A 23,771-nucleotide genomic window follows, 5' to 3' on the forward strand; every position below is an offset into this window, starting at 1 on the left:
GGCAGGACCACTAACTAGAGCACTTGTTCTCCAGATGTATAGATCGATAGAGATTCATTGATTCATTGATTGATCGTGCACAGGATTTAAAGTGACCTCAACAAAAGGAGAGATGATCTATTCTTCGTTTTCACCTTTGATTTGATGTCATTCTTGGGAACCACCAGTGCAACAGTCCCTGACAGTAAAGCGAACAGCTCGTATTTTGAAAGAGACCACCGGAAGTGCACGTACACCTCGGCTCGTGCTGACGCAGGCTGCTGGAGCGGCAGACAGCAGCAGCAGCAGCAGCAGCGGCAGCAGCAGCAGTAGATGCTGTCCCATCATCAGATCACACCCAACGGGGCTGCAGCGCACCGCTCCTCCGGCACCAACACCATGACACCCCGATTCAAACCCGCAATCTGAGCCCGCACGAGGAACTCAACGGAACTTGCACGAGGACACCGAGAGACGGACCTGGAGACTTACGCGCGCACGCACGCAAGGAACCTCGCGCGGAGAGACGGTTTGTTGCAGTGACCAGCGGCCAACGAGGAGGACAGGGACGCCGACCGAGGCGAACTCCACTGCGCCGCGGATTTTGCGCTTTTCTCTCCCAGAATCGCGCCCGACACGGAGATCGCTCCCTGTGAGTCATTTCACACCCGAACATGTCATCGTCGGCAAAGGACAGCGGGCATTACGCCAACTATGTGGGACCGTACCGCTTGGAGAAGACGCTGGGCAAAGGACAGACAGGTTAGTGAAAGCCCCCCCACCCCAGATGCTGGTGATGCTGTCAGGAGTCCCCGCAGCATCACCGCGCCGCTGACATCATGTTGGGCTGCAGTTTTTGCATCAGGGCGCTCAGTGCGCTCAGTGTGCGGCAAATGTGCAGCGCAGAAATGCTCGATAAAGTGCCGATGTTCGAGTTGAATGCGGCTTTGCAGAATGCACAGATAGAGGGGGTTCCTTTTAATCGTGGTGATGAGGGTGATGATGATAGTGATGGTGCTGATGATGAAGATGATGACGGTGGTGGTAGTGTGCCTTTAATCCTTGTTGTCAGGCAGAGAGGGGCTCGGTGATAATGGGCCCTTGTGATTTTTTTCTTGTCTCTAATTCCGTTATAGCATCCATCTGTCACATGGGCCGCTCTGCAGAAGAGGCAGAGCAGTGATGCTGCACTGTCCGGTCCCCACACACACACACACACACACACACACACACACAGCTCACGGGTTAACACATACTGCAGCTGTAACACATCTTTCTGCATTTCTGTCTTAAAGGAGCATTCTGCTCATTTTCAGACGCTCTCGTTGGGGGGTTAAGATCACAGCCTGATCTGATATCTCTGCAGCCGACTGTGTGTTTCAGTATCAGTTAACATGGAAAACAACTATTCATTTCATGGTTGTTACTGGAATTTTGTCAAATATATCAAACTTCAGTGTCGTTTTTCACATTTCCATTCATGATTATGGAGAAATCTGCTCAGTGTTGGATGTGATGTTTGAGGAGGAGCTGGTTTATACTTCATGGCCACACTTGAGGCTGCAGATTGGGCTGCTGAGTTATATTAACCCCTACTTGGATGTGTCCTGTGGGTCATTGCACTCTGCATGTTATCAAGTATGAAAAAAAACCATGTTGCAAGTTGATGGTCATGGTCCAGCAGCCCAAGTCTAAGATTTACTCTCCTTTTAGCTCAGATTTCATCTCCACCACCTTCCGTTTGGCTCTTCAGCTGCTACATGCTCCGACGTTTTCACGAGCTAGTCACCAACTTCCTCTCTCTGCCGTTTGGTGTTTGTTGAGCAGGATGTGTATTAGAGAGCAGCAGCCTGTTCTAGCTTTCCAAGCATAGAGGTTATCAAAAAGTTACATTTTCAAACGTTACAATCTTTGTTATTGTCGTGATTGGTAGTATCAAAAAGTTCAGAAGATTATAAAAACCCTGACAGATGTTCAGTCATACTTTTCACCTAAAGCTGCCACAGGCGAAAGAGAGAGATTCCACTAAGACGTTTGCAATGACCTGAAACGTTGCATGTTCTGGCTCTATAAGCAATACGCTCAAACCAGCTAAAAAGCTCCTTGAAGCTGATGGGAGCTGGTCCAAGTGATGGACTTACTATAATGTTATCAGAAAATATTGGTACTATGTTATGTTCCTGTGGAAATGGGCGTCTTTGGTTGGGAACTGGAGGATCGCCAGTTCAAGGTCCCGGTGTGGATCAAATCTGAGAAGTGGATCTGGTAGCTGGAGAGGTGCCAGATCACCTCCTGAGCACTGCTGAAGTATCCTTGAGCAAGGCACTGAACCCTTCTTCTATAAAAGAGCTCTTTCAAAGTTCCTACATATGCAACACTAAAAAACATCCATCGCAGTGAACATTATGTACAACTAGGATCGTATGATACCAGAACTTATCTAAAGATCTGTTTCATTACCATGGCAACAATAGAAGTCCTAGGTACCTGTTATTGTGTATTTATTGTTTTCGATATAAATTGCAGGAAGACTGTGCACACTGTCTGAATTGCCAAAATGACATTGGACACGTTTCGGTACAGAAACGACGCCAACGTATTTGTGGTAGTGAGACAAAGCTCTCACTCTTTAGGTTGCTGGCTCCCTGCTGAGACGCACAGACTCACTGTGACTCCACGGCGATCTGTCACTGTGTTTGGCGCAGTTAGTCCGGTTTTTACAGTATGGATGGAAGTCTCAGGCCAGGTCCGCTGCTCCCCCACCATCTGTGGACACACGCAGCCAGAAATGATCAAGGTGTCTCTACCTCCACTTCCAGCAGGTAGAAGAAGCTATACTCTGCTCCGTTCCCTTGACGGGTGAATAATTCATAACCAACCAATTAGCTGGTTGGTTGAGATGGATTGTAGCAGCTGCTGTATTAATTACACAATACTTCTATTACCGGATGGAATAAAGCTGCAGTAATGTGCATTTAACTCGAACAAAGACGCAGAGATAATTTGATTTGCTCTCCATCAGGATTCATTTTAGTAACTGAATCAGAGGAGGAGGAAAGGTCCAGTTTCACGCTACTATAAAATACCCACAATCAATTTCTCCTCCAGGGCTTCTCTCGGTTCATGAGTGGCTTGAAAACTGTAGGTTTCCCACTTTCCTGAGGAGAAACAGGCTGAAATCAGGCTGTAATTAGCGCTATCATTTATTAAAATATAAATTTACTGTATATATCATGACCCAGCTTAGAGGTCTAACCAGAGGCGGGAGAAGGCGGCGTAGTTATTGTTTGATGTAGAGCGCTCTGAAACGGGAATTGAAGTCCTGTGTGAGACAAATCAGTGTTGAGTTTTTAGTTTTGACTCCACTAAGATGTGTTTCATAAACTTTAACAATTAGTTTTTTTTTGTCTAAATCTACCCACATCACTCTGGTAGTCAAAAGAAGAAAAAAATCACTTCTATCTGAACCACTTCTCTTGCCCGCTTCCATCGCTGCAACACCTGTTGGTTTGACCTGATAACTGCTCTCATATCTGGCAAACAGAGCACGTTTCCTTAATGTCTGATCATATAGTAAGCTCACTTTACACATTCTGCACGCTGCCTAAATTGCACAAAGAACTTACATGATACAATGTTTTTGTGCGATGTGGCTTCCAAATTTTTGATTATTGAAAACTTGAAAGTACCACACATTGGGTGCCTAGGACTAATATTTTTTCTTTCTGTGATATCAAAACAGGTCTTTATATTGTTTGATTTTCAGTATTATATAGACGTTTAAAACTCTGGTATCATGGCAACCCTAGTACAGATCCTAGGTCCTCTGTACCTGCAGACTCGTCTTGAACTGAACCTGAAAAGAGCCCGAAGCTCTCAGCCGACTGAGTCAGTGAGCGTCTGTGGAGCTTGTGGAGGTGTTTAAGTGCAAACGCATATAGAGATGTAGAATCCCTGTGCAGACGTGTGTTTCAGTGTGTGTGTGTGTGTGTGTTTGTGTTGAAGTCGAGGTGACTGTAGTGCAGGCTGAAGAGGAGTGATGCTCTGCTTGTCGAGGGTTTGAGTCGAAGGCTCTGGTGCTGAGCCGGCAGACAGGGAAGCCCATGTACCATTAAACCTCCTCCACAAGTGCAGGGCAGCCCACGCTCTTTGTTACTCTGAGTGTGTGTGTGTGTGTGTGTGTGTGTGTGTGTGTGTGTGTGTGTGTGTGTGTGTGTGCATAAACACAGGGGATCTCTGAGGGAGTGGACTAATGGTTATTTTCCTTCTGATGTTGGATATGAACCAGATTTTTTTTTCAAATTTACATTCAGTTTATTAACATGCAGGAAGCACGAGTCGACCCCATTGCATAGTAATTTGAACTTTAAAGAAGCTTTACTCGAGCGCCAGTTCCTGCTCATAATGTGAATATGTTTGAATAATGCTGTGTTGAAACAAATCAGTATTTTAAAGATACAGTTTGTAGATTCCTCCACCAGGGGGCTCTCAATCAGTACGACAATAACAAAAGATAACATCGAGGCTGGCGGGGAATCATGGGAGTTCTCTCACCTCCCCCCCCCCCTCCCCCTGGTGAAAGAAAACTCTGTGTTGACCGTAGTCATGACGACTGGGTGAAACTGAACTGAGGAAGAGAATATGTTTACAGACGAGCTAATGTATCCAACTATAATTTACATGACGAGTATCACAGCAGCTCATACAGCGGCCTTTGAAGTAACATCCGGTCCAAAGAGGATGTGGGCACAAGACACGATCTGTAGGAGGCAAAACTACAGCAAATATCAGACATTTTGAAAAGAGCGCCGTGACATCAACAGCGACTTTCTGAAAAGTTGAAAGATTTTCAATTTTAGCGCTCAGAGCAGCCGCAAAAAAAAGCTGGAGCACTCAGAAAAAAAGACACAAAGGCGGCTTCCTGCTGCAAACGCTCTCTACTCATTAGAAACAATTGAAAAAAGACGCTGACGCTCAGAAAAAAACGCTAGCTGGACACAGGAACTAAAGAGCGATAAAAAATGTTGATTATGACCTTGAATCTCTCTTTTTTTTTTTTTTTTTTTTTTAAACTGATCAATCAAGATGCGATACATGATGACTATTTGTCAGATTCATTTTATTTCAACAAATCACAAAAACGCATACAGCAGAAGAACCTGACAATAGAGACTCGTACATTGAGCATGATGTCAGAGGGAAATAGCCACTGTGTGAACTGTGAAGACAATCCACAATTTAATGTGTTTTCCTGCTTTTTATGACCCTGAAATCATCAAACCTTTTAAGAAGCAGGAGGTGACTCACACAATACGCTTTGTGTTCAGAAAGAGTAATAAAAAAACAAGCTAAGTCGCTGTCTTTAACCTGGAGCAATGCAAAGTAGGATTGTCACAACACCAGAAGTTTAACCTTGAATAAATACGAGTAATAATCGAGAGAAATCGTTGATTTAATAACCAGAAACTGCAGGAAAACTCCTGCACGCTGCCTCAATCGGACAAATAAGTTGAAATGTTCCCAACATATTTGTGCAATTTAGAAGTGTGGCCTCCTCTCTCCTCTGTCTTCAGTTGTAGTATTTCAACAATCTGTGACTTTTTTGAGTCTAAATCTGCTTAACCTTTTAAAAAAAATCTGATATTCAACCTTTTAAAATCCCGTATTGAAGTTATTATTGACAACATTAGTGCAAAGTGGTTGCAGCTGTTCTTCTGTCTGTTAGCTTCAGCTTAGCCACAGATGCTAGTGTGAATCTTCTCCGCCCTGTTTGAAATTCCTGTTGTGATCAACACTTTTTATGTCTGTCTGCTGTTATGAGACTGCACTTGGAACAATGCCTTCATGGTGCGAGCGTGCCGGTCGAGGCTCACTGGCGAGAGGCTGTGCTGACTCTGAACAATTAGTCAGTGTGTCTTCATGTGTGTCAGAGTGTGTGCGTGAGGGGGTTGAAGTGGTCCTTTTTTTTTTATTGGTTCCCCAAGGTTTCTCCATGCAGCGCTTATTTTCTAACTGTTGGCCATCAGTGGGGACGGTTGTCATGGTTTCATCTCTCCTCCGGTGACAATGGACACTTTTTCTCTTTCCGGTGATCACAGCTGCTGATCTCGTCCTCCTCTGGTCTTCTCTGATGTCACTCCTCATCCTCTCAGATCTGCTTTGTGATCAACTTTTTTTTACATTTTGTGTGTCACCAAGAAGTTTAACGACGTGTACTTTTCATTCACAAGTGTGACACACGACAACAACTCACCTGTCGTTGGTCCTAAAAGCAGCAAAACATTTAGAGTTTTAATGACTTCTGTTTCAAAATACTGTGTTCATGTTCCGACACTCGTTGAATCGTCTTGGATCAAAATGTTTGTGTGTTCTGCTTTTGGGGGAATTTAAACATTTATTGGATAGGATCAGATGAAGAGAGAAAGGAAATGTTTGGGCGAGATATTGGCGGGGCGGACGTGCAGCAAAGGATCGTCGTGCTGCTGCCACAAGGACTACAGCCTCTGTACATGGGGTGCGCCACATAACCGCTCGTCCATCAGGCGCCCGGTTTGTGTGTAACTTTTAGATTCACAGATTGCTCCGATGAAAACACGAGGATCACTGCAGCAGGTCAATATCTCTAAACCCCCGAGTATCCTCTGACTCTGAGGGTATTTACGGCAGCAGGACAACGACATCATTCATTTTTATTTGTCTATAAGCTGTAATGTGTGTGTGTGTGTGTGTGTGTGTGTGTGTGTGTGTGTGTGTGTGTGTGTGTGTGTGTGTGTGTGTGTGTGTGTGTGTGTGTGTGTGTGTGTGTGTGTGTGTGTGTGTGTGTGTGTGTGTGTGTGTGTGTGTGTGTGTGTGTGCGCGCGTGTGTGTGTGTCCCTGTTGTGTTATAATGAAAGTGTCATGTTATTGACATGGAACATCCTAAAGACTGTAGTCCCTGTAGAGAGTGCTGCTGTGTGTGTGTGTGTGTGTGTGTGTGTGTGTGTGTGTGTGTGTGTGTGTGTGTGTGTGTGTGTGTGTGTGTGTGTGTGTGTGTGTGTGTGTGTGTGTGTGTGTGTGTGCATGTTGTTCCCGAGAGTGTGTTGTGTGTGTGTGTGTGTGTGTGTGTGTGTGTGTGTGTGTGTGTGTGTTGTTCCCGAGAGTGTGTTGTGTTTGTGTGTGTGTGTTGTGCCTGAGTGTGTGTGTGTGTGTGTGTGTGTGTGTGTGTGTGTGTGAGGTGGGGGTGGTGTGGGCAGCAGGGAGAGCCCCGGCACAGATGGCCGCCTTTAGGTGGCTGAAATACAGCTTCATTATCAGCAGGTTGCAGGTGGTAACGCTCCCATCATTCTTACTGCATATGTGCACACATGGATACATAAAGAAGTGTGTGTGTGTGTGTGTGTGTGTGTGTGTGTGTGTGTGTGTGTGTGTGTGTGTGTGTGTGTGTGTGTGTGTGTGTGTGTGTGTGTGTGTGTGTGTGTGTGTGTGTGTGTGTGTGTGTGTGTGTGTGTGTGTGTGTAGATATGCTACAAGGGTTTTCAGTGAATGTATTTTCTTCAGTGTGTTTTATTGGACGAGATGTTTCCTTCATTATGCCACATCAAATATAAAACAACACAACATATTTACGCCAGCACATTTGCACACAGATGGAACACAGCTGGTTCATACTGCCGTGGTTCCTCAGTATAAATAAAATATACTAAAATACTTGAGAAATTGAGATTTTTTATGCATGTATTAGAGAGAGGACGGTGGACAGAGTCAGAGAGAGAGAGAGAGTGTGGGGGGTTTGACAGACGAGAAAGGAGCCACATGTCAGATTATGGGGCGTGTGCTAACCGCTAAGCCAACAGCGCCCTGCAGCCAGTTCATTTATTATTAAAAATGTTTAGATTTGAAGTTATTTTTTGGATGTGTGTCGTCCTCACATCATTAAATCTGATTCAAATTCTTCATTTATGGTAAAGGGATGTGACCACGTATGAGCTTCAGCGTGGGGCCAAACACAGTTTTCCTCTCCTCTATTGCACTCTCATTTCATATCGTAACTAACCCTCGATGAATGACTCCTTGTTTTGCTTATTTGATGGCTAACATGGTTTTAATGGGAGGGGGGGAGGTAAAATTGCTGGTATAGACAGAAGTCTGTTGGGGAGGGGGATGTCTCTGCAGACAGGAGGGGGGAAATCAAAATTATGGCTTGTGTCAAACCCCCCCCCCCCCCCCTTCCCTTTCTATACAGTACATCCTTTTGGCTTCCCTCCCTGTGCTCGCCTTCCCAGCTGAGGGCTCGGTTACCTAGGCAACCGGAGGAATGCTCTCTGTCTCTCTCTCTCTCTCTCTGTAGCTGGTTGAAGGTAGGCTCGCCGTAGATCTCCAAGGCCCCTCTGCTCAGCCCGAGGGGGGGAGTGTGTTTCGCCTAAGCCATTAAACAATGACTGAGAAACTACCCCCCATCTCTCTCTCTCTCTCTCTCTCTCTCTCTCTCTCTCTCTCTCTCTCTCTGTCTCTCTCTCTCTCTCTCTCTGTCTCTCTCTCTCTCTCTGTCTCTCTCTCTCTCTCTACATCTCCATCGCTCTTCTGTGTTCCTTACATCTCGCACAAACTCCTCCCCCTTCTCTTCTTCTCTCTGAGGTTTCCAGACTCGAGCTCAAGTCTTCATCTGAATCCCTGCTGCTTGAATTAGTCATTAATGGGAGGTGGAACCGTTTTCATTTCTGAGTCTCTTCGTCTGCCAAAATCTCAGCAGCCTCTCTTCAAACAGCCTAATACAGCCCCCCATTTTACACCGACACGCTTATTTTAGCAAAAGAAAGTCAGGGGAGAGGAGCGACTGTAACCACAGCTCTGACGATAGTCTCAGTTTTTGTTGCTGCTCGCTCTCTCCAGGAATTAAAGCTGCCGGGTTCTTTGAATTGGTGTTGCTCTATTTTTAGTTCTAATCAAATGACAGGCAGAGATTTATTAGAGTTACTATACTGAGCAGCAGACTTTAATAGACTAACAAATTAACGATGCAAGAAAAAAAACAAGGAAAAAACTGCAGATAAAAATATCTTTGATAGCGTGGGAACAGGAGGAACAAAGTCTGTTTATCGTGTCTGCAGCCCGACAGACAGAGACAGACGCTGTTGGTGTGATTCAATTAACTCTCTCTCTCTCTCTCTCTCTCTCTACCTCTCACAAACACACACACACACACAGAAAAACATACACACACACGTATTGGGATGCGGCCCTCGTTTGTTCCTGAGTTGCCCTGAGCTTGCAGCCTCTGAGTGTTGAGTTAGATTTAGACTGCTGTCATCTCGCCTGTGGCTGTCAGTCATTAACAAAGTCCTCCTGCAAGTCATCAGGCTGAGACTGCTGAAATGTTCAGGTAGCTAAAGTGTGTGTGTGTGTGTGTGTGTGTGTGTGTGTGTGTTATAAAAGCCTCAAGGATGTCAGCCAGTTATTGTTGATCTTGATTTGATTTGATGATCCTTCGTAGTTTCACACAATCTGTCTCCAGGTTGAAGACAATTTGCTATATAAGACAACCTTTTATTGTACTTAAACCCCTCCCCCCCCCAAAAAAAAACAATAATAATAAAGAAACATTCCCTCTGATGCCATGGTAGCATATACAGGGGTTCATATCCTTCTCAGTTCAGGTCCACACAAAACTCTTACCAGCCTACTTAAGGGGCGGCTGTAGCTCAGTTGGTCGTCTCTCAGCCGTATGGTCGGGGGTTCGATCCCCACCTCCTGCAGCTACATGTCCGTGAGTCTTTTGGCAAGACACTCAACCCCAAGTTGCTCCCGCTGCTTTGGAGTGTGTGAATGTGTGTGTGTGACCTGTGGTGTAAAAGCACTTTGAGTAGCCAGAAGACGAGAAAAGAAAAACACAAGCTTAAGTCCGGTTTCTATAAGCTTCAGCTGTCGTTTGAACATTTTTATTTTATTTAGCCTTTATTTAACCAGGAAAAAGTCTCATTGAGATTAAAAATCTCTTTTACAAGAGCGTCCTGGCCAAGACAGGCAGCAGCACAATTACAGGGTTTCAGACATAAAACACTTAACAACAATGAACATAAATACAGGAATCACAAAAAGAACCAGTTCATCAGAATCTGTCAGAAGCCATCAGCAACAAAGCGATCAAAAAGGGGCAATACGAGTTAGTTAAAACATCTACAGTCAGATATTTCTGCCTCCAGATCATTAAGACGACCTTTAAAAACATTCAAGGAAACCTTTCCAGCTGACTTTTGTTATTGATTTATGTCACATACAGTAGCTGTCATTTTTGACCGAAAAGAGTTCAGTACTCCTGACTTCTAGATCTTTAGTTTTAGGAATTTAAAGTTTGGGTCTGTACCTTCTGATGCAAGAGCAACAGGGAGCCTCTGATTTTAAAACTATAACCGGTAAAAAGCTGAACACAGTTAGAGGAAGCTCAGCTTGCAGCCCCTCTTGATCTCCTTCGGCTGCCAAAGATCATCTGAGTACTTTGGTTTTCAAGAGGAGGAGACCTCAGCAGATAACGCTCGAGGTCCTCTAAACCTGATGGTTTAAATGGTGAACGTTTAGTGAGGTGATCTAATTTTATGAATTATATCCTCCATCTTTTCCTGTCAGTTCACCTCTGTTTTCTTTACTCTCTTCTCTACCTTCTCTCCATGTTTCCATCCATCCTTTCTGCATGCTGTGGATGTTTTCTCTCTCTTAATGTCTGTTAGTAGAGGAGTGATTTCTCTCGTCTCTGGGGACTCCTCCGCTCTGCTCTCTCAGCTCCATTAGCTCCGCTGTGCGTACAGGCTCGTGTCCAGAGTTTATCTCCAGTCAATTATGTTTATTATGTGGCAGGTAGATCTTTAATCAATCTCTGTAGCCTGCATGCACAGCTCGGTAATTGTCACATGAGGGCTGGTGGTTGTTTTGTTATTTGCCGTTAATACATCGGAACGTGTTTGCACCGATGCAGTCGATGAGTTCCTGTGCCCGTTTGAGACCATGTTTCCACCTGCTGTGATAGACCTGCCTGCCTTCTGCAGTGTGTGGATGACGTCTGTATCAATCAGCTGGAGGAAAATTAGGTTTGGAGTTCCTGCTGTGCAGCAGCAGGGCCACCAGGCTCCATCAATCCCATTCATCAACACCCATCAGCCGGAGTGTTACACCTGTTAATACAGAGACTCTGAGGGGTGTACCTGAAGTGTTTCAGCTCTAACCCAAGTCCAGTTATTCATTACTGGTTAACCTTTGTACCTTTCTATATCCCAGAGATTTAACTTGCACTCTGGCAAGGTGATTGGTGCAAAGAGTTATCAATAGCCATGTAGAATGTTTGATACTGCGATGGTTTTAGATACCACATGTTTTAAAATGATACAATCTGTTATTTTAATGATCAATAGTGTCAAAAAGTACTCGAGCTTTAAAAACAGCATCTCTCTCTAAAGACAGGTGCACAGGAGCTGGAGGATAAATCCAGCAAACTTTGCAAGTTAACACCTGCACACTGTCGAAAGTTGCACATATACATTGCCGATGTTTAAGACAATCATATATCTATGTGTTCTGTAAAAATTCTCAATCAGACAGCAGTTTGCTCGCTGTTTCACTGGGAGGAATTCTTACAGGTTACCTCTCCATCAGATAGTGCTGTGACTCCTCTCTATTCTCCAATTTTATAATAACTAATGAAGCAACAGTAGCCAGAGCCTTCATCAACGCGACCTGTTTAGTATCGCTTGTACTTGATGTCTCTCTGCTCAGTCGCTGACACTCTGTGTGGCCACACATGTGCCGCCTCTTCTTTAATCCAGTACCGCTTCCTGACAGGTCTGATAGCTGGACCAGCACGACTTCACGCGCTGCCATATTCAACAGAGACCAATTTAACGCCTCAATCAATAGCTAGTAATCAAACGGGAACGGGCTACGGCTCCAGATAAGCCCCTTATGGTCCCGCAGTCCTCTTCCCCCAGCCAAAAACTTAATGAAATTGAGCATAAATCCCCCTCTTCTCTCTCTCTCTCTCTCTCTCTCTCTCTCTCTCTCTCTCTCTCTCTCTCTCTCTCGCTCTCTCTCTCTTTCTCTCCCTCTCTCTCTCTCTCTCTCGCTCCCTCCCTCCCTCCCTTTCTCTGAAAAAACTCTCTTTCATCCTTTTCCAAAAGCAATCTGGACCTTTCCCCTGAGTCAGCACTTACAGCGTCCCGGACAGAAGCAGGGGAAATTACCATCTGAAGAGCTGCTTTACTTCTCTCTCTCTCTCTCTCTCTCTCTCTCTCTCTCGCTCTCTCTCTCTCTCTCTCTCTCTCTCTCTCTCTCTCTCTGATCGGGCCCTGTGCCCACGCTCGACCTTCACTTCATTCCGTAGCAATATGGACTTTCTGGTATCTCATGTTAGATAAATAAACTCTCCTCCCTCCGTCCGCTAAAACCTCAAGACTCGTGCATGATGAGATGGCAGAGCGCTTTTGGCTACAAGCAATTTCACTTTGGGATTTCACGGTGAAGAGAACGCAATCATGTGTGGAAAGTCCAGTTAGGTAGAAAACCTTAATGAGCTTTTTTTTCTATTAGCTCATTAGCATCAGCCACGAGCAGCAGGGACAGGCTGCAGCACTCTGCTCCTTCCTGCTTTCTGCTGTTTCATGTCCTTTAGCCCACACAGATGGTCCAGGCTCCGTAAGGAAACCTCACCTCCTCAGAATCGGCCTCCAGTCGGCACAGATGGCACGTCAGCGGCCGCACGTGCAGATGAGCTGCGTCGCCTCGAGCCCGCAGCATCAGAGAAACATCCAATCATGTGGCATAATTAGATTAAGGGGCGGGGGGACCAGGCGTGAGAAACACCATTATACTCACTTTACTAGTGCTGGCAGGTTCCACTGCTCCCAGGCGTGTGTGTGTGTGTGTGTGTAAGTGTGTGTGTGTGTGTAAGTGTAAGTGTGTGTGTGCAGCGTTTTGCTGTTGCAGAAGCAAACCGGCTCGCCTTTCTTTTAGGGGACAAAATAGTCCCCGTGATCTAAATCCTTTACTTTTAGGGAGAAGATGTTGATTATTGTTACGTTTAACTTGTTTTTGTGAGGGTTAAGTCTTCTCTGTAAACATGGAACAGTTTGGTCAGTTTGAATGTGAAGCTGTAGGTTTAAGTCAGCAATTTAAAATGACCCGTTGGTTGAGACTTTAAAAAGAAATCCTGTTGGATAATGGTTCACATTATGATTTTCTCTAATGCAACAGTAATAAACACATAGCGAGTGTTTTTAGACGCTTATAGTCTCGCAAGGCAACGATAAAGCTGGTTAGGCTTAGAAATAAAGACACGGGTCTGTCTGTAAATACCATCAGGTCAGTGAGGGTCCTCTCAGGTGCACAAAGACAACTGTGTGTGTGTGTGTGTGTGTGTGTGTGTGTGTGTGTGTGTGTGTGTGTGTGTGTGTGTGTGTGTGTGTGTGTGTGTGTGTGTGTGTGTGTGTGTGTGTGTGTGTGTGTGTGTGTGTGTGTGTGGGGTGTTGCAGTATTTCCAGGCCGCGCTCCGTCTCTGTGACCTGCTTGTGCTGTAACTGTGTGAGGCTGCAGTGCTGCATTACAGCAGAGACCGGCTGCAGCATCTCTGCAGTAATCACACACACACACACACACAGCCACACAAACACACACACACACACACACAAACACACACACAGCCACACAGACAGACAGACACACACACACACACACACACACACACACACACACACACACACACACACAGCCACACAAACACAGACAGACACACACAGACAGACACACCAGCGAGGACCTGGATGTGATACATTAGTTGCTAAACTTTCTTTACTCTGTGTCGCTATGGTTACCTGGTTTGTTTGTGTGTGTGTGTGTGTGTGTGACTAGGTGTAATGACTTACGCGGGCCCGCCTAAAGGTTATAGATGAGTAGATAAATTAATTATACCATGCTAAATTATTTGATGACAAAACATTACTTTTAGTTGCTAGCGGCAACAGCACAGGATGGGGGGTGGGTGTTGTTGGCAGAGACGGGAAAGGTTTAACATTGCAGAGGATGTTTATAGTCACTAAGGGGACGAATGTTAATGTTTCAGTGACCTTTTTTTTTTAACATACAGCCAGACCAAACACGTGACGAGTAGCAGGATGAACTGGCTCTAAAGCATTTCAAATTACTTTTTTTTAATTTGGGTTTTTATTGTTGCGAGCCCGAGAGACTGTAACCCCAAATGCAAACTGCTGCACAGTTTGATATGACAGTTGGGAATGTCAGAGTCAGACGCTAACATGCTAACATGTTTTACAGTACTCATTAGCATGTTGACATCTTAAAGGGACACTCCTCCAAGTTTACGCACAGAGATCCGGTGTTACTCGTCTCACTCAGCTGTTTTGAATTCGACCAATTGTGTCTTAATTAATTCTCCCTCTGAAGGCTTACCGTGTGACTTTCAGAGCAGATTCTTACACCAAATCTAAAGCTCTCCTCAGACACACCTCCTTCACCCTTCACCCCCTTTATTAATCGGTAAGGCTCTCGTAAAAAGCAGCACATGAGGCTTTAAAATACATTTCTGTATGTGTCAGTAATAGTTAAAAAACCTTATTATTTTTCCCCTAAGCAGCGAAGATGCACGAGACACAACTAGCTCTAAAATGGATCTTCTCAAGTGAGATAATCAGTGCCGTCTTTGTTGTTGTTAGAATTTAAATCCCCTCTTTGAACAGTTGGAGTTTAATGGTTTACAAAAAACATGTTGGTTTTATTTAAATAAAAGTCCAAGGATACACAGTTGAGTTCCATGTTAGCGGATTATCTGTTCATGTGAAGAGTTGGAGAGGAGCAGTGAGAGCTTAAAGCAGGATCTACTTTGTGTTAGTTTGGACAGTCAGCCGTCACAGAGCGTCCTGGTGGATTCTCCGTCTCTCTTTCTGTCCCCAATGAGAGGACAAAAAGAGCGTGGGTGGCGGCGGACGGTCGGGCCTCCAGAAGCAAAGTGTGTTTGAGTGTCCTTAATCTGCCACTAATCCCAGCATCCAGTGTGAGAGGGACTGTTTTTAAAACATAATGACATGCAGAGATTTAGTCGAGTTGTTTAATGTGAAAAATGCTGTGAAAAATGCTTAGAATATCATTACGACTAACGTTTAGGATTAGAAGTGTAAGTTCAGAGCTTCATTTGGAGATCTGCGACAGCCCAGTTGTGGTTTTTTTTTTTTTGTCATAAAAAGCTCCATCCCTGTTGTTATGAAAATGTTCCCCCGGTAATGGAGGAGGAGGAGGGTGACAGGAGGTCATGACCCTCATTACACCACCTGCCAGATGGCCCAACACCACGCTGTGTGTGTGTGTGTGTGTGTGTGAGTGTGTTATGGATGAACGTAGGCATTACCTTAAGGGCAGACTCGGAGGTGATGAAGTCCCTTTTGAATGGTCGGTTATTTCACCTTCAATATTCTCGTCTTCTCATTTTACTTGATACAGAAATACAGAAAACACAAAATGAATAATCTCCACGGGTGAAGATGTATAATATGCATAGTGTGGCTAATGTTAGCTAGCCTTTGGTCCACCTTGCAGGTTAACGTCCATGTGCCTGTGCTGCTGGTTACACATTGCTCAGGTTGATATGACGGAGTCATACCTTTACCTCCATCTTCACCATCAAGATTCTGCCAAACCGCTCCGCAACACGAGCCGCCGTGCGTCTGCTACGGCTCTGACTAGCGGCAGACAGCTGCGTTACCTCTTAGACACAACAGTCGACCTCCACGGCGGAAAATACAGATAGTCCAATGGGTTCCAATCCTCCAGAGTAACGTCGATTAGCTTGTAATAAAATCTTGTAGAATCAATATTCAGTCATCAGCTGATGAGAGTTGTTGGCACACAGCTGTGAGAAGCAGGATAATAAATGTTTGTCATGTTCACGTCTTGATTCAATTTAACTCTCTTTGTCCAAGATCCACCAGTTCAATACTTTCTATAACCATCCTCTCTTTTCCACTGAACACACACACACACACACACACACACACACACACTCTCTCTTTTCATCACCGACCTCCCGAGCTCATCAACCCCCTTCTGCCTGGCTGCCCTTCCTCTTCCTCCTCGTCGTCTCTCTTTCATGCCTCCCTGTCCTCAGGCAAAGAAAGCAGGGGCACACTAAGTCAAGTTCCCCTGCTTGACCCTGCTGGAGCAGCCTTCGTCCTCCGGGCTACAAACCCGCCCCCACAGACTTCCACACAGCTCCTGGTGTTCACTGAGACCCTGACTGCAGAGTCCACCATGTGAAACTGGCTCAACTCACAGTTGACCATGACCAACAAAACAAATACTGTGACGGTCCAAAGCGACTGCTGTCATGGTAACTGAAATTGTATCTTCCAATGTAGACATTACAACGTCTTAAAGCTGCAGACGGGGCGTCTTTTGTTTCTGATATACAGACTGGTTTCTGAAGGTCTTGGTCTTGTCTCAGAATTTCAAGCATTTTTACTCGGTCTTGTCTCAGACTCAGCTGGGCGGACTCCGGATTTTAAATCAAGACCTGTTCAAGACCACCACTGATAGGCTGTTTGTCCATCATTACTGTGGTTAGAAGGAAAACTCTTTCTAAAAGAACAAATACCTTCAATTCATTTGTAGTTTGATTTTTATCCCCCTGTTACGGTCTAAGTGAGTGACACGCCCCCTGCACACGAGATGATGATTTTTCAGTGACATTTATGGTCTCTGGTCCTGGTCTTGGTCTCTGTTTGTGTGGTCTTGACTACAACACTAATAGAGACAGTGAGATATGTCCAGGAGATGTGTGCAGGATGAGAATATGTCTGAGACGGATGTGATGATGGTTGGTTTAATTTGATCAGAAGTAACATCACATGCAGAGACCAAAAGGTAGAAATGAATAAATCCGACCTCAGCCCACCGATGCCCAAGGTCGGCTTATTGACATAAACATGAATTCTCAACATCATTATTCAGCTGAACTTCTGTCGGCCTCACTGTGCGGTCCTTCTGCTGGCTTTGTAAATTTAGTTATTTATCTAATGAAGGTGGCGGCTTTTTGCAGAGAGTTCATCAGGTAGCTTGTTAATCTGCTTCCCATCAGGATTGTAAATAACAACATACCTGCTGTTGGTGACAGAACACATACCAGTACACATCCCTTATTAAAACATTTCTGTTTAAAAGACGTACAATGGGAGCAAACTCCCTCGCCTTGATTGCTTTGTGCACAGCTGACTGGTACGTTGTGGTTTGTTTACGTGTGCATATTTATGATTCAGTGTGGATACAGATTAATGGCTTAGTTGCGTGCATGCTGTTTGGCTTAGAGGAACTGTACCATTCAGCAATGTTGAGGTTTGTACCCATGCAGGCGAGAGTCTCTCTGAGATGAGACTCGGTATTTAAAAACTCTTTGCTTGTTAAAGCAACATTTTAAATATGGAATCAAATCTCTGTCATCAGCAGGTTCATTCAATCCCTCTCGTTTCAGTAATTGAAACAGAGTCAGCATGGTTCAATAATGATGGTAACGCTGTCTGTGTGCGGACCAATGGTTGAGCTGGTAGAGGAGAGATAGGGGGTGGGGGTGTGGGGGGGAGCTTTGAGGGGAGGGGGGCAGGAGCAGGTCAGCTCCTGTGGACCCTCTGAGGAGGAAGTCGTAGAGCTCGAGCTAAAAATATAAACCCAGATCTCAGAGTCATGCAGCCATGTTCAGCTCTGGTTGCCTGCCAACAGTGCCAACACACACACACACACACACACACACACACACACACACACACACACACACACACACACACACACACACACACACACACACACACACACACACACACACACACACACACACACACACACACACACACACACACACACACACACACACACACACACACACAGGCCGGGCAGACAAAGACAACGCTGTAAGCAAAACTGGAACAAGAGCGGCAGGTGGGCGGGGCCGAGAGGAGGACGAGTGAAAGAGAGAGTGAGAGGAGGAGGGGCAGCGTGGAGGAGGATGAATAAAAGCCGAGGGGGGAGGGGATGGAAGAGCAGGGGAGAGAGAGAGAGAGAGAGAGAGGGAGGGAGAGGGGGGGTTAAAAAGAGAAAGCCTGCAGAAATGAAAGAATAATTAGTTATTAGGAATAAAGAGGAGAAAAAGAAAAAAGGACGATATGATGATTGAAACAAAACAAAGAGACAAAGAGAGAGTGAAGTGAAAGAGAGAGAGAGAGAGACAACAGCTCTGTGATGAGCCGGGATGATTCCTCGGCTGCCGTCCAAGTCTGACAGCCGATCCAGGCGATGATGTCATCATTTGTTATCGGCCCTGATTATTCATTACAACTCGATCGGCAGGCACAGCCAATTAGATAGCAGGGATGTGACAGTGACACCAAACGGCATGTGCTCTGTGACAGTCTGTGTTAGTGAGAGCAGGAAAACCCTGACAGTGAAGGAGCAGCAACCAGCAAATATTTGACATATAGAAGAAGAAGAAGATTTACTTTATTAATCCCTTGAGGGGAAATTATTTTTTTTTTTTTATTGTACATGCTACACACAGACAGAGACTGAAATGAACACATGCACAAACAGGATCCTATAGACATGCACTGATGGAGGGATGTCAGAGTGAGGGGCGCTCCTGAGCTGGTGGTGGTGGTGGGTGGGGGGGGTTTGGTGCCTTGCTCAGGGGACCTAGCACTCCAGCTACCAGACCAATTTCCAGACTTGTTCTGCAGCGGGACTTGACTTTGCCTGCAATTTTTTTGTGATTAAAATCAAGAAATGACCCAACATTTGGGGTCCGGGACTTCTGTATTTGTTGCAGCGGTTTCAGGACAGGTAGCAATATTTATTGATTTTGGTATCTTGACATTTCTAGTGCAGAGTGTGAAGAGATACTGTCTTTGGTTTTTCAATACATTTAACAGTAGATATGAATATCAGACTTACATTGACTTTTAGTTGAAGTTGCTTCGTCTGAATATACCCAAAAAAAAGACTTCACAAAACAAAGTAAACCATGGTCTGCATTATGGGAACATATCGTTCGCAGAGTTGTAAGAGTTAAGGGGTCACAACTTGTTTCTTCATATCATTTACGCTGATGAGTTCTGTTGTCAGTGAGAGTTCCTTCTTTGTCATCTTTGCTTCCTAACTGATTTCAACATGTAGTTAAGTACTCTGCAGTTTGTCGTTACTGGACGACTGTTTCTGTGTCTGCCGCCCATCTGTCTGCAGCCTCGGCTTCTCTCTTAACAGCTGCTGTCTGCATTCACTGCAGCCACAGTCCCTGGTATCGAGAAGAGACGGCTCCTTGTGGCCCATTGACGCTCCTCGATGGGAGGTCAGCGCTAATTGGCCGCCGTCCTATCTGTCGCACAATGTGCTCTGTTCAACATGAAAGCGGCGCCGCGGCTGTTTGCTTTTAATTCACACAAAGGGAGACTCTCCAAAGTACTCTTCGGCCTCAAGTAGCCTAATTCAGAGCCTTTTTGTTCTCTCTGATGATCTCTCACATCTCAGTCAAACCCCGAGCAGAACGAGAGAGGAAACTACAGGAAGGTATTTCTGTTTACTACATTGTTGATGACATGATAGATAGGAGTATTTCCCCCTGACTACCCACAACCTTAAATTCAAACGTTCCAACAACAACCCTCTTCCTGCTTCCTCATCTCCCGTGCAGCAGAATGGACCAAATATGCAGAGTGTTTTTGAAGAGCCGCATATTGGGTTAGGAAACCATGAAGGGTTAGAAATAGTCGAATAGAAGTGTGTGTGTCCTGCAGCCTCTGTAAACTCTGCTGGTGTTTGCCCTGGTGTGACCCGTCACACTCGCCCCGGGGGCTCCTGTCTCTGCCATTTTAACTCTGCGGTGGACGGTCACGCTCGACCACGTCTCCACACTTTGCCTCTGAGCTGAGCCGCGATACACCTCGAGAGAGAGAGATGGATTGATGTGAAGAGATTGAGGAGGGATGGAGCTGCAGACGCTGAGGGTTGCAGATTGATAAAGACACACAGCGCGTTTAAGATGGGGGAATAACTCAGGTCTCGTAGATTTTTCAGGGTGGGATCGGGACAGGAGGGGTGATGGATGTGGGGATGAAACAGTGACTGTTTCTGAGGGATGAGAGCTGATGGCCTCTCTGTCAGACCTGATGAAAGATTTAAACCATCTGAAAAAGGACCCGTCCACAAAAAGAGAGACTGTCGGCGCCTATAGATCCGTCGCCATGTTTGAAATATTAAGTACAGAGACCCATTTGTGGAGTAACTAACCTGCACTTCCTCAGCTCAGAGCGGCCTGAAGCTTTTTCAAACAGGATTAGATTTGGATGGCTGCTTGTTGGAGCTGTTTTCACTCCCTTTGTCGCACCTCGCAGACTCGCCTCTTCTTCTTCTTCTTCAAGATTTTTCACAAAAGAATTAGCCTGCAGGCATCAAAAGTGCTGGACAAGATGATATAGAGTATGAGCACGGGCTCCTACAGAACAGTTGCTCCCTACACATGCAAACAAAGATGTCCGCAGCGCTTCAATGTTCTCTGTTAGAAACATTTGAAGAATATAGTTTTTCAACACTGGGCTTAGAAAATCATTTTATTATTTAAAATAAATGTTTACAGCATTCAAACGTAACTTATTTTAGAGAGCCTCACAGTGAAAAGAAGCTAGTTTGAACACTTAATGCCCGATCACAGAGACGCTTCACGCTCGATTTGGCCCCCTCCAAACATGCCTGAGTCCATCTGGTGGAAAATACACCTGGGAGCACCTGAGTGGCGGGGCTAAATCCTTCTACCTGACTACAGAGACATTGACGAGCGCTGCGACTCTGCGTCCTGAGCTGAAATGTTTGAACTAGAAAAACGGATCGCTCAGCAGCAGCAGAGAAGAATCCAAACCTGATGTACCACAGAAAAACTATGGTTTTGCTGGCGACGCTTTTCTATCGACACATGTCTGTCTGATCTGACGCTTACATCACCACATGGTTCACTTCTTGCTTTCCTATCGGGGACTGCGTCCTTTGCTGGCGCTGGTTTTTAACACAAAACCAATGCAGTTCAGTGTTTTAAAAAACGTCTCTGGTGTCCGATGATTTTTGTCTCAGTGCAACTTTTGGAACACCGCCGTGCTAGTAAATGTCACTTCCTCTCAACCAATCAAAACCAAGAAGGGGCGGGACATCTGATACCAGCTTTGTCAACATTTGACTGAAGAGTTTCAGATTTGTTCGTCGTTTCGTCTCTGGTGGTAATAGAACGCTATTTTAGAGCAGCAAACAAAGAATCTGCACTCGTACATGTGCTTATGTGATCATGCATGGCTTTGGATGTTCTTCCTGCCAACAGAGGCGAGCCGCAGTAGGTCATCAGCAGCACACACACTCACATATAAATGCACACACACACACACATAATAGGATTTGTGTGTCTCATTGAGCAGTGCTCAGGCTTCCTGCCGGCTGCCATTCATTCTGTCAGAGTGAGAGGATGTGTGTGTGTGTGTGTGTGTGTGTGTGTGTGTGTGTGTGTGTGTTTGGCTCACACACTAAATGAAAATGTGTCTGGTTGTTTACATTTATTTTTAGTGTAACAGATTCATAATCCTGTACTGTAGAGCGAGCGGCTGACATCCGTCACATCCACCGGATACTGACACATTTATTACTCTTCAGCTGGTGTAAGCTGTATTTAGATTGGATGGGGTTACATGAAATGACTTCTTGTCCATACAGCGTTCAACAGTTCAATTCAACAAGTTCTTATATCCAAAATTAAATGTTTCACATCATTGAGTTAATTTTATGATGGCCCACTACATGTTTTTACCACTAAGACTACATGTGATTAACTGCAGAGTCAAATTCATGTAGTCTTACTTCTTATAAACAACCAAAGACTTGTTATGACATTAGGTTATGGAGGGCTCTATAGGTGAGGATGAAGTGGATACGCTGGGGGACGAGGAGCCGGTGGAGGTTATGAAGGACGGGGATGATGTGGGAGTGTGTGAGAAGACGAGCAGCAGAAATCTGGAATTATTCTGGATCGATTAAGATGCAGAGAAAAGGGCTGTGGCCTAATAATGTACAAACCCTGACTTCTGTGGTCTAGTTTCTGTGTTAAGTGGAAGACTTGAGGATCATTAGAGACTCAGAAAACCATCGTCTTCTTTTTAAGTGTCAGAGTCAGCAAGTGTGTCGTCTGTGTGTGTGCGGTCACTCGGTCATCCCCGTGGCTCCGTCTTTCCTGAGGGCAGTGATTTAGGAGCAGTCATTAGCGGCAAAGCGACGTTAATCCATCCGACAGACTGGAGTGATACAAGTTTCACTACACCATCGATCAGTCGCCTTTGTCACCGGACAAAGGACGGGCCAGACCTGCAAACAGCTGCGGACGCCTGAATATCAAGCTAACAGCATCCGTAGAGTCAAAATGAAGTCAGTGTTTTAAGAGCACAGACTGTACTGAGGTGATTGATGTAGCTCTGACATCCCTCATGATCCATATTCACATGGCGGTCATTTCCCTCAGTGGTCACAGACAGCATGGCGAGCTAAGTTGTTGTTTATATGACGAACTGATGTTTTAGCTTTTGAATCATAAAAATCTGATGCAGTGGTCAGCGAGGAGGTTCCTGGTTTGAATCCCCGTCTGACAGGAGTCTCTCTGTGTGGAGTCTGCATGTTCTCCCTGTACATGTGTGGGTTCTCTCCGGCTTCCTCCCACAGTCCAAAGACGTGCTCGTGAGGTTACCTGCTGACTCTAAATCACCCGTAGGTGTGAATGTGAGTGTGGCTGGTTGTCTGTCTCTATATGTCAGCCCTGTGATTGACTGGCGTTCAGTCCAGTCACCCAATGACAACTGGGATCGGCTCCAGTATCTCAAAAATGGCAGTTGGATAGTGAGAATAATGTGAAATAATACAACAGTCAAAGGATTAGTTTATGACGTTCCTAACCAACTAAGTTCATTGTCGGTTCAGCTGAAATTTAAATTCAAACCGAAAGACAAGGGAGAAAGAACGACAAGAAAACACACAACAAACAGTCAAAATTGAGCAGGGGCGCAGGATGCCTAGTGGTTAGAGCGTGCACGCGCCCAGGTTTGAAGCCGACAAGTGACAATCCATCCTTTGTCCTAACTCTGAATAAAGAATTAAAAAGTTGTGCACAGTTTATTTAAGCTGCCGGCCTTCAGTCCTCATCAGCTCATGACTTTCAAAATAAACTTCATGCCTTGTTCAAAAACGCTTGAGACTGGAGAATTTCCCCCTGGGATTAATAAAGTATTTCTGGTTCTGAGACTCATAAGGTCGCCCCCTGCTGGTCAAAGAATGTAGGTTTAAAGTACGTCGGCTCAACTTCTTATTTCCAGAAAGCTGGGAATTTGAAGAGGAGGTCACATAAACAATCTTAGATATGCTGCTCTCATTTAGAGTTGTCTCAGTTTATTTAGAGACACACAGTGGTTGCAGAAGTTCTCTGTATGGAGTGACATCAACTCCATCTATAGATAACAGTGAATGTGCTGCATTGACGGTCGGCTCTGCTCGGCGATGTTCCAGCCGACAGGAAACTGCTGACAGAGCGGGAGGAAGTAGGAAGAACCTAATTGGCGGTTAGCCGCCTGCAGGCTTCTGGTGAGATGAGTTTACCTCCCTGGTGAGTTTTTTCATCTGCTCACAGCTGGATGCTCTCACTGCAAATATGTCAAAACACATTTTAGGGCTGACGTGTTCCTGCAGCAGTCGTTGGGAGGTTTGGAGGATTG

General features: G+C 45.2%; 1 protein-coding gene across 9 annotated transcripts in view; it reads left to right on the forward strand.

Annotated features, from left to right (window-relative positions):
* The first annotated feature begins 254 nt into the window (after positions 1–254).
* The window catches only part of LOC109996750 (serine/threonine-protein kinase BRSK2), a 116,173-nt gene continuing 92,656 nt past the window's right edge, over positions 255–23,771 (forward strand). For 4 of the 9 annotated variants that reach the window (XM_065952577.1, XM_065952579.1, XM_065952578.1 and 1 more), the window contains exon 1: positions 257–741. In XM_065952577.1, coding sequence (XP_065808649.1) covers positions 654–741 — 88 coding nt within the window. In that variant the 5' untranslated portion in view covers positions 257–653. Of the gene's footprint in view, positions 742–23,771 lie in introns of all 9 variants that reach the window. The other 5 variants (XM_065952575.1, XM_065952576.1, XM_065952581.1 and 2 more) reach the window with 3 other exon arrangements.

Source organism: Labrus bergylta, chromosome 3 (genome assembly GCF_963930695.1).
Source record: "Labrus bergylta chromosome 3, fLabBer1.1, whole genome shotgun sequence".
Lineage (NCBI taxonomy): Eukaryota > Metazoa > Chordata > Actinopteri > Labriformes > Labridae > Labrus > Labrus bergylta.